General features: G+C 38.8%; 1 protein-coding gene across 1 annotated transcript in view; it reads right to left on the bottom strand.

Annotated features, from left to right (window-relative positions):
- The window catches only part of SPAG17 (sperm associated antigen 17), a 238,369-nt gene that overhangs the window by 195,824 nt on the left and 27,246 nt on the right, over window positions 1-15,299 (bottom strand). The window contains exons 2-3 of the mRNA XM_030824766.1: window positions 8,567-8,707; window positions 7,881-7,967 (exon numbers count right to left, since the gene is read on the bottom strand). Of these exons, the coding sequence (XP_030680626.1) occupies window positions 7,881-7,967; window positions 8,567-8,707 (228 nt within the window). The remainder of the gene's footprint in view (window positions 1-7,880; window positions 7,968-8,566; window positions 8,708-15,299) is intronic.

Raw genomic sequence — 15,299 nt, 5'->3', positions numbered from 1 at the left:
TTACTATCCCATGTAATCACTACTACAGCTTTATAAGAGAGATACTATCATTTACGAGGATTTTACAAAGAGAAAATGGAGGTACAGCAGGGTTATATGTAACTCGTGCAAGATTACACAGCTAGTAAGCAGTGGAACCAGGACATGATCCCAGGCAGTCTGGTTTGGTTCCATACTTTTAACCACTAGGTATGTCACTCACCAAACTAGCGGTAGGTACTCTGGAGATGAATTTAGCTCTCACTAATTAGTTTTAATTAGTGAGATTTTAGACAGGTCTCTCCACACTTTGATCTCTGCTGAATATGTATTAACTTCCCTCTTATTTTCCATCTTTCCTTCTTTCATCATCCAAAGAAAAGACATGGTCACTTAACCATATAAACCTTAACCATAAGAATTAAAAAACCCTGTTGACCCAAACATGTGGGCAAAAGCCACTCATTGAAGTGGCTTAAAAGCTCCAACTGAAATTATTTGGTCTCTGCATCATCTGCAGATATACCTTCATTGTTTTTGCCTGAGTAGAAGGAAAAGTAATAAACATATCATAGAACTACTGAGAGATTTAAAGCTTAATTCTAATTAACTAGCAGTAGCTTATATTGAAGACATATTAAACCACAACAGTCACTTCGAGAATTTAAACTATTTATTCTCAGCTTGTGTGTGATGCAAGTAGAAAAAACAGACTTCTGAGTCAGTAAGTTACCTAACCAGTCTGATTCAAATTTCATCATTCATAAGTATCTGAAAGGTTGTTAAGATGGTTAAGTTAGCCAGGTGCAGTGGTTTACACCTATAATCCCAGTAATTGGGCTGGCAGAGGTGGGAGGATAGCTCGAGCCCCAGGAGTTCGAGACTTACCCGGGCAACATAGCGCGCTCCTGTTCCCCATAAAAAGAAAAACGTAAGCCAAAAAAAAAGATTAGGTTAGTTGATATATATGAACTACCCAGCACACAAGACTTGGAATACATGTGTTCAATAAGTGGTAACTTTTATTATCACCATATGTAATTACTGATTTTTCACAGTTTTAAATACAGAAATAGAACGATACAGTCTTCTTGATTCCTTCCCCAGCACCCCTCCAATCCTGGTGTCTGTAGAGTATAGGGTGTTAAGAGGTTTCAGAAACCACCCCAGCCCAGACCTGGAGGAGAAGCTGTGATGACTTCTCTTCATTAGCTAAACCTCACTTTATTCTTGTGGCTGGCTCTCCACTGAGGTCTGTCCTGGAATTCCTGATGAGATTCCTGCCTTGCCCACTGCCTGCAGGTCCTAGCCAGCAACCCAGTCCTTGTGTGGCATGGGCTTCCTGCTGCTGGATCCCAGACTCCACTGCGTCACCACCACACCTCCCCAGTGTCTACCTCCCCTCTCCTGGCCTGCTATTTGCCACAAGGGCTTGGCCAGCTGCCTGTCCCCCAGGGTGGAAGAGAGCTGGGGCATGATTTGAATTCTTTTTGAATGCCTTGAGTTCTGCTTTTCTTTGAAAATAGAACTCCAGGTTTCTGATCTGGGAGGCAAACATACTCACACCCTGGGAGCCCATTCCTAAAGCAATGGAGCCCTGACCTTCTGCCCCTCAGTGACTAGCTTGAACTTGACTTTCTCTGCTGGGCTGCTTTGGCGCCCTCCAGAAATGTGGGGGCCCAGGGCTGTTAACTCATCTGACTGCTCTTTTCCCCATCTTGACAAAAGTCATTCATTTGCAACTCTTCATAGCCCTTTGTAACTGTTTCTAGCATTACTATTTCTCCTCTTCTTTCCTTCTTCGGGTAAGAAATGCCTCCAAAACCCATATTTTGGCACAAAAACTCCTAGATTGTTTTTATAGTCCCAACGTAGCACTTCTTTGTTACAGCTTGATACTCCTAAATTTTGTTCCAAGTCTCATTATTTTACATTTATAAATATCAGGTTGTATTAATTGGTTCCAGCTTTAAAAAATGTTCCATCAGGGGTTATTTCTGCTATTTTGATAGTGGTTTCTAAACATGGAGTGCCGAGGCCCTGATGTGGGCCACGTTCTGTAGGCATCCCTGAAGGACTGATGTGGAACGGAAAGATCCGCAGATTCTGAGTCTTGCTGTATTCTTTGAAGACTGTACTGGCCATAATAGCTTCAAAGAATTTCAACAAGTTCCTAAGACATGACCTTCCCTTTCCGAAAATCACGTTGGCTAGGCTTGCCTTAATCAAGCTGTGCTTTTCTAAGCATCCTTTTACTTGATCTCCTGCAGCAGTTTTTAATACTTTCCCTACAAGTGAAGTTAAACTAACTGGCCTGTAATTTCCTGGTGTGTCCCTAAGCTCTATGAAATAACGGCATTAGGTTGGCTAGCTTCCAAATCTTCCAGAATTTTTTTGTTTTGTTTTAAAGCGCAGGATTGAAAAGGCCAGAGAATGCTTCCTGTCTCCCTTTTCGTTTCTTCCATGACATACTGCTCTCTCTGTTCCCAGTAGAGCTGCCATTTTAATAACTTCAAACCTCTTAAATGTTTTCACATATTATTTGTACCTATCTCTGAAGCATGAATTTTCCATTTTTCATTCTGACAAGGGCCACCCCCAATATAAGGGCTTACAATTCTATTGAATTGACTATTAATTCAAGGCACTGTTTAAAAAATGAGTTTCATATCAGGAATCTGAAAAAGAGTGGCAAAATAGATTATAATTAAGCCTGTGTTCTCACTTGTCAATTACTAATAAATATATGTTGGAAAAGACCTGAGAAAAATATCTATACATCCAGGAAACAGAAGTCAAAAAATGGAACTATTACATCTGGGCATACTAATCTGATGCTTAAAGTATGGTGAAATGCATTAGATCTGAAGATCTAATTTGCATCCTACATTTTATCAAACTGCATTTGGTCCCTTATTTTTAAATCTAATATCAGAAAAATCTTTCCACATTTGATGGTCTCCCGGTTGCAATAGAAAGGCCCATAGAAATATTTTAAGATATATTTGTTAAAAAGTAATTTTAAAAATTATTTTCTTAAAAATATGAGAATCTTTTTTACTGACAGGAGTAAAAAAGAAAATTAATAATTATTTGCATTTATAAAATTGCACCATATCACATAATGTTTAGTATAGTTCAAGTTCTTTATTGTACAGAAACTTGGAAAATTGTTTTGAAATAAGTGAGTCATCAACTAGAGCATAAGAACTTTTATTCTTTATAGACAATTTTTGTTTCAGTAAGCTTTTCATTTTTTTTTTTTAAATTTTGTGATGACCTAATGCGTCTTTTATAAATAAGTCACAGGCACATAAATCACGGCCCATTTGTGTGGATGAAGGCTCATTTCCTGGTTGGTAAGCATGGTGATCACCATCATGAAATGAAAAGAAACATGAAGTGGAATTTAAAAACTTTTAGGATGGTTGGTTCTGATTTCAGATAAATTGCATAAGTAAACCCCTATCAACTAGCAGCTTTTTCTTTCTGATTTACCAAAGTGATAATGTCAAACCTAAAATTTGCACATTTATCCCATAAAGTTCACTTACTGTGTATCAGATTTAGTCACAACTGGGAGAATCTTTGCATTTATGGTACACATAGAACTCTCTCATCGAGAACATTTCAGTTGGTTTTGAATGACTACTGATATTTTCCTTTTTAATTTTGGTCAGGACTGACTATACCTGTAAATGAACAGGTCAGATTTTCTATGTGAGCCATAAAGCATACATACACAGAAAATTATCTGTGCATAGGTAGCAAGTATACTTAAGTTCAGGCATTAATCTAAAGCATGTACTTTTTCCAGTGTTTGAAATGTTTCCTCATAGATTTCCATCTTTAGGATTTTAAAGTTGCAATTAAAATATGTACAGAATTCATCTTTCCTATTTTGCATATATTATACCATATAACTACAAATTTAGTACACATTAATTCGGTCTTCTCCCATTCCTATGGCTTTGCTTGAGCTATTCCCTTTTCTTAGAATGCCCTCTTCCACATTTGAAAGTCAAGATCTACCCATCCAAGGGGTAGACCAGTGAAAGATTACTTGGTTGTTGATAAAAGTAGAAAAACTTGGTGCTACAGGTTTACCTTTGGTTAAATCCAAATTCTTCATTTTGCTAGTGAGCAGACTTCCTACCTTCTCTATGCCTCCATTTCCCCGTGCGTACAATGGGGATTTTATATTTCCTTTTAGAATTGTGATGTGGGCTACCTGATGTAACATATGTAAAAGATCAAAATTATCAGGTCCTTTCCTTTCAAATGGCAATGTTTCCACAAAAATGTCTCTGGGTCTTACCCCTCCCTGCCAACTACCCCAGCTAATGATAATCTCATCTTCTTTTGAATTCTTATACACTTTACCTATCTCTCAAGAACTTCACTATTTCCTGCATTGTGTTATTCACTTATTCAGCAACTATTATTGAATGCCTACCATGTGCCAGGCTTACGTCCATATATATTTTGTTCTTTTTTTTCCCTCTAGCTTGTTCTTAAGCTTCTTGAGGTTACAGTCTTTGCTTCTTGAGGTTAGAGTCTTTATAATATTAATACTCCTTCCTCTCTCTTCATTGTCTGATAGTGCCTGGCAGTAGTGCTTTAACGAGTATGTTTGTTAATATTTGGTAAAACCGGCTACTATATAATGCAAGCAATAAGTGTATATTTTCAAATGTGTCCATATCCCCAAATAGGATTCACATGTGAGAAATGGTGCTTATATGCCAGTGCATGGGGTCATCCTCATCCTCATTATTAAATAATAATGATGATGATAATAATAAAGCAGTAGCCAACACTCCTGAGAATATACACAAAGAAGAATATTCTGTTCTCATTCCCACATGAGTTCTTGAAGTAGTTCCTACTAGAGCAAAACAAGGTTTCCAAAAAGAGAATGTGAATGAACAAATGAGCTGCAGCTACGTCTCTACAGAATTACATTAGCACAAATCTAAGCAGTTTTTCAAAGTACTATGGTTTATAAATAAAGACTCTCCTATATACAATGCCATGGCTAGATGAAATTCTAAGGTTTCAGGGGAAATTACACAATCTCATAATGAGGCTGTGTGTACACAACACCAAGCCATCCAAATGAAAACTTGAGCAAATCACTTAGGAATGTGGTCTTTGCTAGCCCAGACATTTCGAGTCATTATTGGAAATATGTAATGTGGCTCTGACACTATTTTACTACTCATGGATGAAGTACACTACAGAGAAGTCTCACTTTAGTTTGCTGCTTCCAATCAACCACAGGCTAGGAAACCAGAAAGCCCAATTGGTTAAAATTGTGTTTAAAATAAGAATAACTAGGCTCTGATTTAAGGCTAACGAGAGTACCCTATAAGCAGAAGTAAATACAGGTGTTTAAGTGCATGGCTGTTATATTGTGAGTTCCTTATCTCCAAAATGCAGGTTTCTAATAAGTTACCATGTAACATAAGGAATTTGTTAGATTATCTCTTATCTCTTCTCCCACAGTGCAGTTTCCTTTGAGAAATGGGATGTAGCAAGACTTTTGCTCCTCAGGAGTTTACCTCTATCAAGTGTCCTAGTGTGTCCGGAGTTGGTTCCTTCCAGTGGGTTCTTGGTCTCACTGACTTCAAAGAATGAAGCCACCGACCTCGTGGTGTTACAGATCTTAAAGTTGGTGCAGATCCAAACAGTGATCAATAGCAAGATTTGTCATGAAGAGTGAAAAAAACAAAGCTTCCACAGCCAGTAAGGGTACAGCAGTCAGTTGCGAGGTGTTAGGATAGGTGGCCAGCTTTTATTCCCTTATTTGGCCCTGCTCACATCCTGCTGATTGGTCCACTTTACAGAGCACTGATTGGTCCATTTTACAGAGTGCTGATTGGTCCATTCTACAGAGTGCTGATTGGTCCATTTTTACAGAATGCTGTTTGATGCATTTACAATCCTCTAGCTAGACACAGAGCACTGATTGGTGCATTTACAATCCTCTAGCTAGACGGAAAAGTTCTCCAAGTCCCCATCCACCCAGAAGCCTAGCCAGCTTCACCTCTCACTAGTTGCTACAACCATGCAAGATTCTAAACAGATTCATGAGCACACTGTCCACATGTCTCAAAGGTCCAGAAGTCCCAAGAGACTTTCTGGGCCTATTCCATGGCTACCACTCACAACTACCATGCAGCTCTGCAGGCGTTGCCAGTGACTTTTCAATTCACTTGGGATGAGGTACCAGGTAGCAGAGTGCTTGAGCAGGTCCTAAGTGTGAAGGGACTGAGATGGGAAATATTCCCCTCTTCTCCAGATGTGCAACCCGTCCTTGGCTGATGCTGACAAGGAGCCTGAATTTGTTTTATGGTCTTTATTAGTTTTGCTTCAGCGACTGGCATTAATGAATGTCTGGTGCACCTCAGGTTCAGTCTCCATGGCACTCCACCCACCTTCTCTTTTCTTCTGGAACCATTCAGAAGAGTGTATGTGAGCAAGTGTGGGAGGCTTATTGCCCAAATGCTCCACTGGAAGAATGTGGTAGAGCCAGATGTGAAATGGACCTCCCCTGAGTGAAGAATATGCAACCAAGAATCGCAGCACATATTGGAGAGGAATGGCTTTCTAACTTAACTCTGGGTTTGTAATCTTGTGCTATCCCACATCCAAGTCAGAATGCCTGTCCAGACTAGACATCAAAACTAGCCTGCTATCATTTCTGATTTTTACTGAGTATCTGTGAAGAAGAAAGAATCTTTTGGGGGGTTAATTGATCCCAGGCCTGTGAATTGGATGTGGATTTCTATAGCCACTCAGAAGAAAAATTCCAGTATTTTAAATCCACGTATCACATAATGTTTCAAGTGGAGCACACACATTCGGAACATTATAAAAAAGAGACAAAGTATATTATTTGACTGCAAAAGCACAGATAACTTTGGCATGATGGTGAGCGCAGTGTAGCAAGAGTTAATGCTATAAAATTCACAGCACTGTCTATTGTGAATAAATCCAATGAAACTTGTTCAGATAGTACTCAAGCAATACTAAATAGACCGTAGGTAATCACCCAAGACCTGAGACACATAAAAACTTTATTAGTCATCACTGAAATAAAGTGCAAACAAGCTCGTCTTAGAAAGATTCAAAACTCTTTATGTTTTAGGTCGGCTGCGCCATAAAACAGTGCCTGACAAATTTTAAGTGATATTCTAATTAATCACTGGATTTTTATAGTTTCTTGAAAGCTGTAAGTTAGATATTAACAAGGCAGGGTGAGAGGAAATCCCCTCATACGGAGAATGAGTCCTACGTCCTTTGCACAAGCCCACTGGGTCAGCCAAGCCAGACTTTATACTAAGCAGCTGTTGGAAATGGAACAGACCATTAATCCGAAGAGTATCATTATTTTCATATCGATTAAAGTGGGATATAAACCGTGCACCAAGTTCACAAACTGATGGAAAATCATTCCAGCTGTACCTCTGTCTTATACAAGAAAGACTTTCTGGCACATTTTTACATTGTTTTTTCGAGAAACTAACACTTCGTAATATACTGATCATATGACTCTCCTTAATGCTGTCACATACTCAGCAATTATCATGAGAAAGTATGACCCAATACTTTGTGTGTATAGAAGTTTCTGATTTATATTTTTCAATTATTTCAATTAGATGCAGTGATGGTATAAACCATCTAGGAAATTTTATTTGTAAAGGGAAATTTTGAAATTTTAAAATTTTAAAAGGAGGCAGATTTTTTTGTGTGTGTTCACCATCAGGAACAAATATCTCCAGTGAGGAGCAGGCATTTATTTTCAAAGAATGAAATTTAAAAATGGCTATCAAATTATTACTTCAATTCTTTTTTCTAAAAACACAAAAATCTCTTCTATAAACACTTTCACTTACCTCATAAAATAAAGGAGCATTACCGCCTACAGGTTTTTTTGCCTTTTTAGATGAAGCAGATCCAACGAGTGTATTTACTTCATTAATCTGTAAGAAAATTAAATTTACTTATGATGAAAAAAGCCTTATTTGAAGAATACTTAGATATATGTAACTTTCAAATATCTAGGTGATCTGAAGGGTTGGGGAACTTAGCAAGAAAGAAGTACCCATGAATTAGGGAAAATATTTATAATTACTTTGTAAGCTGTCAGTAATTGTATGGGTATGTGCCATCTGGCAGATCTTTTCTATATTATTGCTATCCTCTGACCTCTGACAGCTATGATTCTCTGTAGCCTTCATTTTCCAATTAGTCATGTACCTCCCTGGAATCTTAAATAGTCTAGTCTTTTATAATTATTTAACTTGAATTAAATATTTTGTCACAGAACCTAGCATGGTGCCTGGTATGACCTCAGAAATCTTTGTCAAATAAATGAATATTGAATTAACAAAATTAATAAACAAAAATAAATTCTTCCAGGTTGAACAACTCAAATTTATTCTGGCTAAATAGTGACTTAAAATAATCCATCAAAATTTATAAAACAGCCCAAGAATATGATAGTTTATTTTATAATTCTATTCTATTATTTTAAGTAAAAAAGTCTTCAGGTGGCTTTGAGGTAGGAAGGGACAGGTACCTGCTGGAGAATGTCTTGCCACGATACCATACTGAAGAGTTTACGCTGAGGGACCTGGACAGCCACGGTAAGGGCTTGGATTAGAAGATCATCTTCAATCTGGTTCCCAACCACAAAAGCAATGGAGGCCTGCCAATCGTTCTATTAAAAATCAGACAGAATTATATTTTAAATATTCCTGAATAGGTCATTTTGTGTCAAATATTTCCACTGAGAAACAGAATAATTTTCTTGTAAATCTTACTTGAAAGACAGAGGTGACCTTGTAATGTATGTGGTTTTCTGATTGAAGTAGCCGCAAGGCGGCAGTATTGTGCCAAATTTCATGCAACTTGACCAAAAAACAATTTTCTGGAGAAACTAGTCCTTTTATTTTGAGGAAGACAATTTTTTAAAATGACATTTTCACTAGAATGTTGTCCAAGAATAATCTGGTGTTGGAAAGCAATTGTTCATTCCTATGTCACAAATATACATTAAGATGTAGTCTCAAAAAACAGGAAACTTTATTTTGTTCCCTGGTATATCCCAAGACTCTAAATAGTGGTAGGAATATAAAAGCAGCTGAAAAAAAACTGTAAAATGTTGGGTCATATTGGATGAGCTGCCAAATGAGAACTGAACCACATCTTTTTCTCTTAATGTCACACAAGAATCTTATTGCTAATTCACAAGTGAGTCCTTTCCACTCCCAAGAAATGGGCAAAAATATTACACTTGGACATGAAATTTCGCATCAGATAATTAAAAAAAAATAGTTACTAAAGAATTACATGCAGTACTTTTTTCTCTTTGTTTATTGTAATTGTAATTTCTGTTGAGAGATTAAGAGCGGTGCTCACTGGATTACCTCACATTACCCAATGTGAAGTGCTGAGGAAAGAGCTAATCACGCAAATCAGTATTCCTGCTTTTGAACACTAACAATTTTAGGGAGAGATGAAACAAACAAACACGATAAAGACATCAGAAAAGAGAGGGAATAATAAGGGAGGGCACTCTAGTCATGTGACCTCTCTGGGGCTTCGTTTCCCCCTTCATAAAATAAAGAGGTTGGGCAGGGAAATATCTAAGCAACTCTCTAGCTCCTCTCTAGAGGTCTGATTCAAATATAGTAAAATGGTCTCCTGGTGGATACCAAAACAGTGTCTAAGATTTGAAAAGGTCACACAAATTTAATAAAATGCATCATTTTATGTGGTTCCTCTGGTTTCTGCCCAGTTTATAATCAGGTTGATGACAAAACTAGGGTATAGGTGGGAGAAAATACTTTAGTATAAATTCTTTCTTACCATCAAAGAGCAATTGTCCTTAAATCCGTCTTATTTAGTTCCATGGAAGTCTACTAACGACCTAACAAGACTCATCCAATTCTCAAGGCTACCACCGAAACAAAAAACACATGTAAAAGCATAAAAATGTATATTTTACTTGCAAAGCGTGTGTGTGCATGCATGCATGCAGGTAGGCGTGACTTTATGTGGTTTCCTCTTTTACAATGAGTTGAAAACATTCTTTTGTCTCTAAATTCACCAGGGGAAGACTGACCATTTATTTTTTAAACATTTTGACTTTTAAAAGTAGATATGATATGTATAATGTGTAATGACCTTTCCTGAATTAGATGCCTTTTTTCTCTTGTCTACTTCCTCAGTCAAAGCTGCAACTGTAGTCATCATTAAAGGGAAAAAATCTCTTTCATTTCACAATAAAGTACACACAGTTACGGGACAGGCAATACCTTGAAGTTCCTGGTGGCTACACCTTCCAAAACTGAAGATTTTAATAACCACCTTTACCCCCTTATCCCGCTGTCCACTGCAAGTTTCCTTGCCAATATTTGAAAGATAATGGTGACAAGAAAAGGCTGTCTTTCTGCTCTTTGGGGGGCAACTGAGAAAGAGGGTATTGTAGTCCATTACCCATCTATTTATTAGTATTTGGTGTCAAGGCAGGTGTTGACCATTTTAGACCAGAAAAAAAAGAAGAGAGGAGGGGCAAGAGGGAACTAACAATTATTGTGAATCTGCCATGTGTCAGGCATATGTTATCTCATTGAATCCCTAAGTTACCCTACAAGATAGGTTCACTATTATCTTATAGATGGAAAAACAAAGGTCCAAAAAAGTTAAATGACTTGTTCAAGGTCATTTTGGCAGAACCTCATGGAGACCACAGACATGGCTTACAACTTTGTGATCATTTCAGAACAGTTTTGGGAATGAGTCTTTGGGCTCAGAATGTCTTTCCATAATCCTTAAATTGCACCTAATAGACTATTTCACTATAATAAAACTATCAGAGAAATATTTATCTCAAATGTATACATGTGTATAGGCCTTCAAAAATAGATTAGGCAGGCTGGGCATGGTGGCTCATGCCTGTAATCCCAGCACTTTGGGAGGCTGAGGCGGGCAGATCACGAGGTCAGAAGATCGAGACCATTCTGGCTAACATGGTGAAACCCCATCTCTACTAAAAAATACAAAAAATTAGCCGGGCGTGGTGGAGGGCGCCTGTAGTCCCAGCTACTTGGGAGGCTGAGGCAGGAGAATGGCATGAACCCAGGAGGCAGTGCAGTGAGCCGAGATCGCACCACTGCACTCCAGCCTGGGTGACAGAGCGAGACTCTGTCTCAAAAAAATAAAAAAGAAAGAAAGAAAAAGAAAAAAGAAAAAAAGAGATTAGGCATTAAATCCTTAAAACATCATATGATTACTTTTTTAAAAATGATAATTTTACAAAGGATCAGAGAGGTTAAAGAAATTTCCCAAGTTTCTTTCTCTCAAGTGCAAAGCTCTTGTTCCTTCCTTTGCTCCAGGAGCCATCTTAACATAAAATTGTTCCTCCAAGCCATGGCACTGGACCAAAACTTGTGGGTCCCTGAAGTCACTCTCAGACAGTCTGCCCAGGCGAGAGCAGGTTCAGATTTGTTTAGAGCTCTCTAGGAGAGCTGGGTTCCAGGCCACGTCTCCCCATTTCAAGGGGTCTTAAGAGTCTAGCTCTGTCCCAGTTTCCCATCTATGCTCTCTTGCCCACTAAATGTGTGCTTTAAAATTGCATCTATGTGGCAAAAAAGGACTCATAACTTTGTCAGAGTTATGGTTTAGTGTCTAATCACATGGCCAGAACCTGAGCAAGTCAGACAATAATAACACAAACTGAGAATGCCTACAGAGAAGGATGCACTCATTGTGAGCTGCAGCAGGGGGCAGTGAGATGCTAGCAAATGTGCAATATTCAACTAATGAAGAACAAGTCATTTCCCCATGTCTAATTGGACAGCATAGTTAAATAAGCAATTCTCTACAAATACAATTTCTGAGTGTTTCTCTTAGTATTTCAGGGTAACCAGAGATTCCAAACTTCCACCAACTGGCGACATTTTTAGAAAAAAAAAACTTGAAAAAAATCAGACACAGATTAGATTTGGCAAAATACAATCAAAAACACCCCTCTACCCGTATCCTATCCCAACATGCAGTTAAATGAAGTCCTTAAATTTAAGTTCACAGGACAGAAAAAAATTTAGTATGGCGAAAACAAGGGTTGACCATTGTGGGCAAATGAAAGTATAATGGGTGCAACCCAATTCACCAGAAGCTACTAATTACACCCAAACTTCTTAAACTATCTTAAGAAGTTTAAGTTTAAGGTAGTTTAAGAAGTTTGGGTGTAATTAGTAGCAAGAGCTGAGAGAAAGAAAATATTAATAATTTCAGAAAAGCTATACTGGATATATCCAATGGTGAAGGAAGAGGGTCTGGGTCTGTCACAACGAAAGCACCTTAGGAAATCAAGTCGGCTGCTTAGGAAATCAAGTCAGCTGTCTATGACCTGGAGGCATGTATTGTACGTGATCATTGCTGAGTCTCGCCCCTCCTAGTGATTGATAAAGCCATCCAAAGGATGGAATGAAGTCATGTATGGACACAATCCATTTCCTTTTATTTACTTTACCAGTCTCACCTAATTTGAGGCCTAGCAGGAGGGCTTCTTAACCCAGACACTTACATAGTAGTCTCCTAAGGCAGGAAAGTATTCATGTAAATGCAGAGAAACTGGCTGTCTCACATAAGCCTACTGTCCCAGAGACACAGGGTAAATTTACGACTGTTTTTCTTTCATATATTGCAAATTCTCTAAATTTTACTTAGGCATTTCATATTCTTAAACAATTGCAAAAGCCTTTTCAAAAACAAGTGAAAAGTAGCTTTTGGACAATTGGATTGTAATTGCTTCCCTCTATTAGCACCAGTAATCTGCTGATTTAAGGAAAGACAAGGGCAGGACTGGCAAGCCCTCTTCTGCTGCCTTTGCCAGTGTGATAGGGCACCTACATCCCTGAAGGACTAGAGATGAGAGTCTCACAGTCCTATACCCAGAATTGAACAGGGCCTGATAAGCCCTATGAACCAGTAGTGGTCAGCGCCCTTATTATGAGAAGACGTACAAATGCCCCAGGTAAAATCAATGCAACATTCAAAATGTCTGGTTTTATTAAGAGCTAGTTAACACTGTACAGATATACAAACCTGTACTTTATGTCAATACTCTGCTGAGATGATAACCTTTTTGTTAAGTAGATTTACTGCAAAATGGACAAGGTTTTGTGAATGTCTTTCTCATACCAGGTTTTTCCTTCAAAAAAGTCTTGGATCTCCATCAGCAAGGAGTGTTGGTATGGGCTTTTAGCCAGCAGAAGAAATATTTTTATTACATAGAACTGGCTGCTACAATCATATTTGTGTGACTCTAACTGTAAAATAGGTTGAAAATATATGTTAAAAATGGGCATACGTTGTTACATAATAAACAAGAATACTATTAACGACCGTGCTATGCACTAATCTCTTTATTGTCTTTACTAAACAAGTAGTTATTATGATAGACTCTAATTATATATCTCTCACAATTTATTATAAGTGCTATAATTTCACTTAATTAGATTATACTGTTAAAGTAATCCTTATTTAGGAATTGGACCACGTATATGGCTGTCATGTTTTCTCATCTAGACTGTAAACTCAATAGGTCAGAAATGACGTTTTCTATGCTTTTGCACTTTGTGGTGCCTGGCAGTGAATGGGAAACGGAGCAGGGCTCTATACATAAATATCTGTTGGCTGATACTTTAAAGCAACAGGGAGTACATTTGGATCCTGAGATGGTTTTGACCCTCGAATCAAAAAGTGCTGGAATGTAGCATGTCAGGAAACTGCAGGGTATTCAGTCCATGGCCCTGGAGTCCTTTAGGAAGAGAATACACTATATCTGATCTAACATGGTCCATACCAGGGGTCAGTAGCAATGGTTTGGGAATTGGGCCTTGAAGCCATTCCTCTGCTTAGACATATTTCCCAGGAGTGACTTAGACATGCAAGCAGATGCTAGGGGAAGGAGGATGCTCCTCCAGATAGGAGAAAAAAGCCAAAGACTCACATCCAAACCTGCATTGCCTATAAAACCATTCCTCCCCTCTCTCTCCTTCCTGCTTTCTCCCATCTCCTATCAGAAGGCATATTGATGGCCTGCTCCCTCTTCCCTTCTCAACCTACTACCTATAGGCTACAAATTCTGTGGTTTCTTTTTTCTTTTCAGGGTGCCTTAGAAATTCTTATGAGTTTGATTTATGGTGGAAGAATATCAGGGTGGGGCGGGGAGAGAAGGGAGGCAGACTGAAGCAGCACACAGTGTGTGCTGTCATGGTCCATAATCTGGGAGAGGGCTATAACCTGACATCTGCCTCCTGCAGCAACTACTGCTTGATTCGCCCTAATCTTTTGACCTCTGTTTAGGGATGTGCTGAAGCCGATTGCTCATGGCTCTTCCCAACTCTCTTCAGTGAGATTGCCTTAATAATTTGAAATATGCTACAGTAGGAGTATTCAAACTAAGGCGATGGCAAACACTACAAATCAGAGATGTCCACTTGGAGAAGGTTACTAAACATTTACCAGCATATCACAGCTTCCATCCCAGGAAGAGCTGCATGTCTAAGACTGACTTAGTTATGATTTTCATTGGGAAGACCAAAGCTGTCTCTGAGAAAATATTAAGGAAGGCAAAGCAGATTTACTCCCTCTATTGCACACAAACCCCACCCCCATTCCAAAGACACACTCTGCAGCAATGCACTATGTGGATCTATAATTAAGAGTCTGCTGATGTTGCTTCAGGTGTGACCTAGCTTTAAGTATTATGCTTCAAAATGGGCTCTATGAAAAGCAGGTGACAAGGCAAGTAGAGACCACTAACAGGAGCAGGGGCAAACCACTCCAGGGCTCTCCTTTCCTCCTGACCATTTCTCTACTTCCCCACTCAGGCATCTGCACACTGGGGCCAATGACCTGGGAGATCCCTAAGCACCCCCTGCCAACAAGTGACTAGATGCCTTCATACTGTGGTGGCCCCTTGAAGAAGCATGGGTCATTGTGGCACAGTAATTAGGAGCCTGGGCTCGATTCACTGAGCCCAGATTCGAATCTCAGTAAACCAGCTGTGTGTCCCTGGGCAAGTTACTTAACTTCTCTGTGCCTCATGCATAAATGAAGATAATGACAGTACCTGTCTTTTGGGATTGTTGTGAAGATTGAATGAGAAAACCTATAGAAGGCCCTTCTCAGCACAGCACCTAGCATTAATCCTAGCCATCCTTAAGGATATTATTTTGGGGGGCTTCTGCTCTTGTTAGTCATTAGACCAAACATGGTTAGTCCATGCAAGCTGTTTC

This window comes from Nomascus leucogenys, chromosome 12, assembly GCF_006542625.1.
Source record: "Nomascus leucogenys isolate Asia chromosome 12, Asia_NLE_v1, whole genome shotgun sequence".
NCBI lineage: Eukaryota > Metazoa > Chordata > Mammalia > Primates > Hylobatidae > Nomascus > Nomascus leucogenys.
This window is presented reverse-complemented; position numbering and strand designations above follow the sequence as displayed.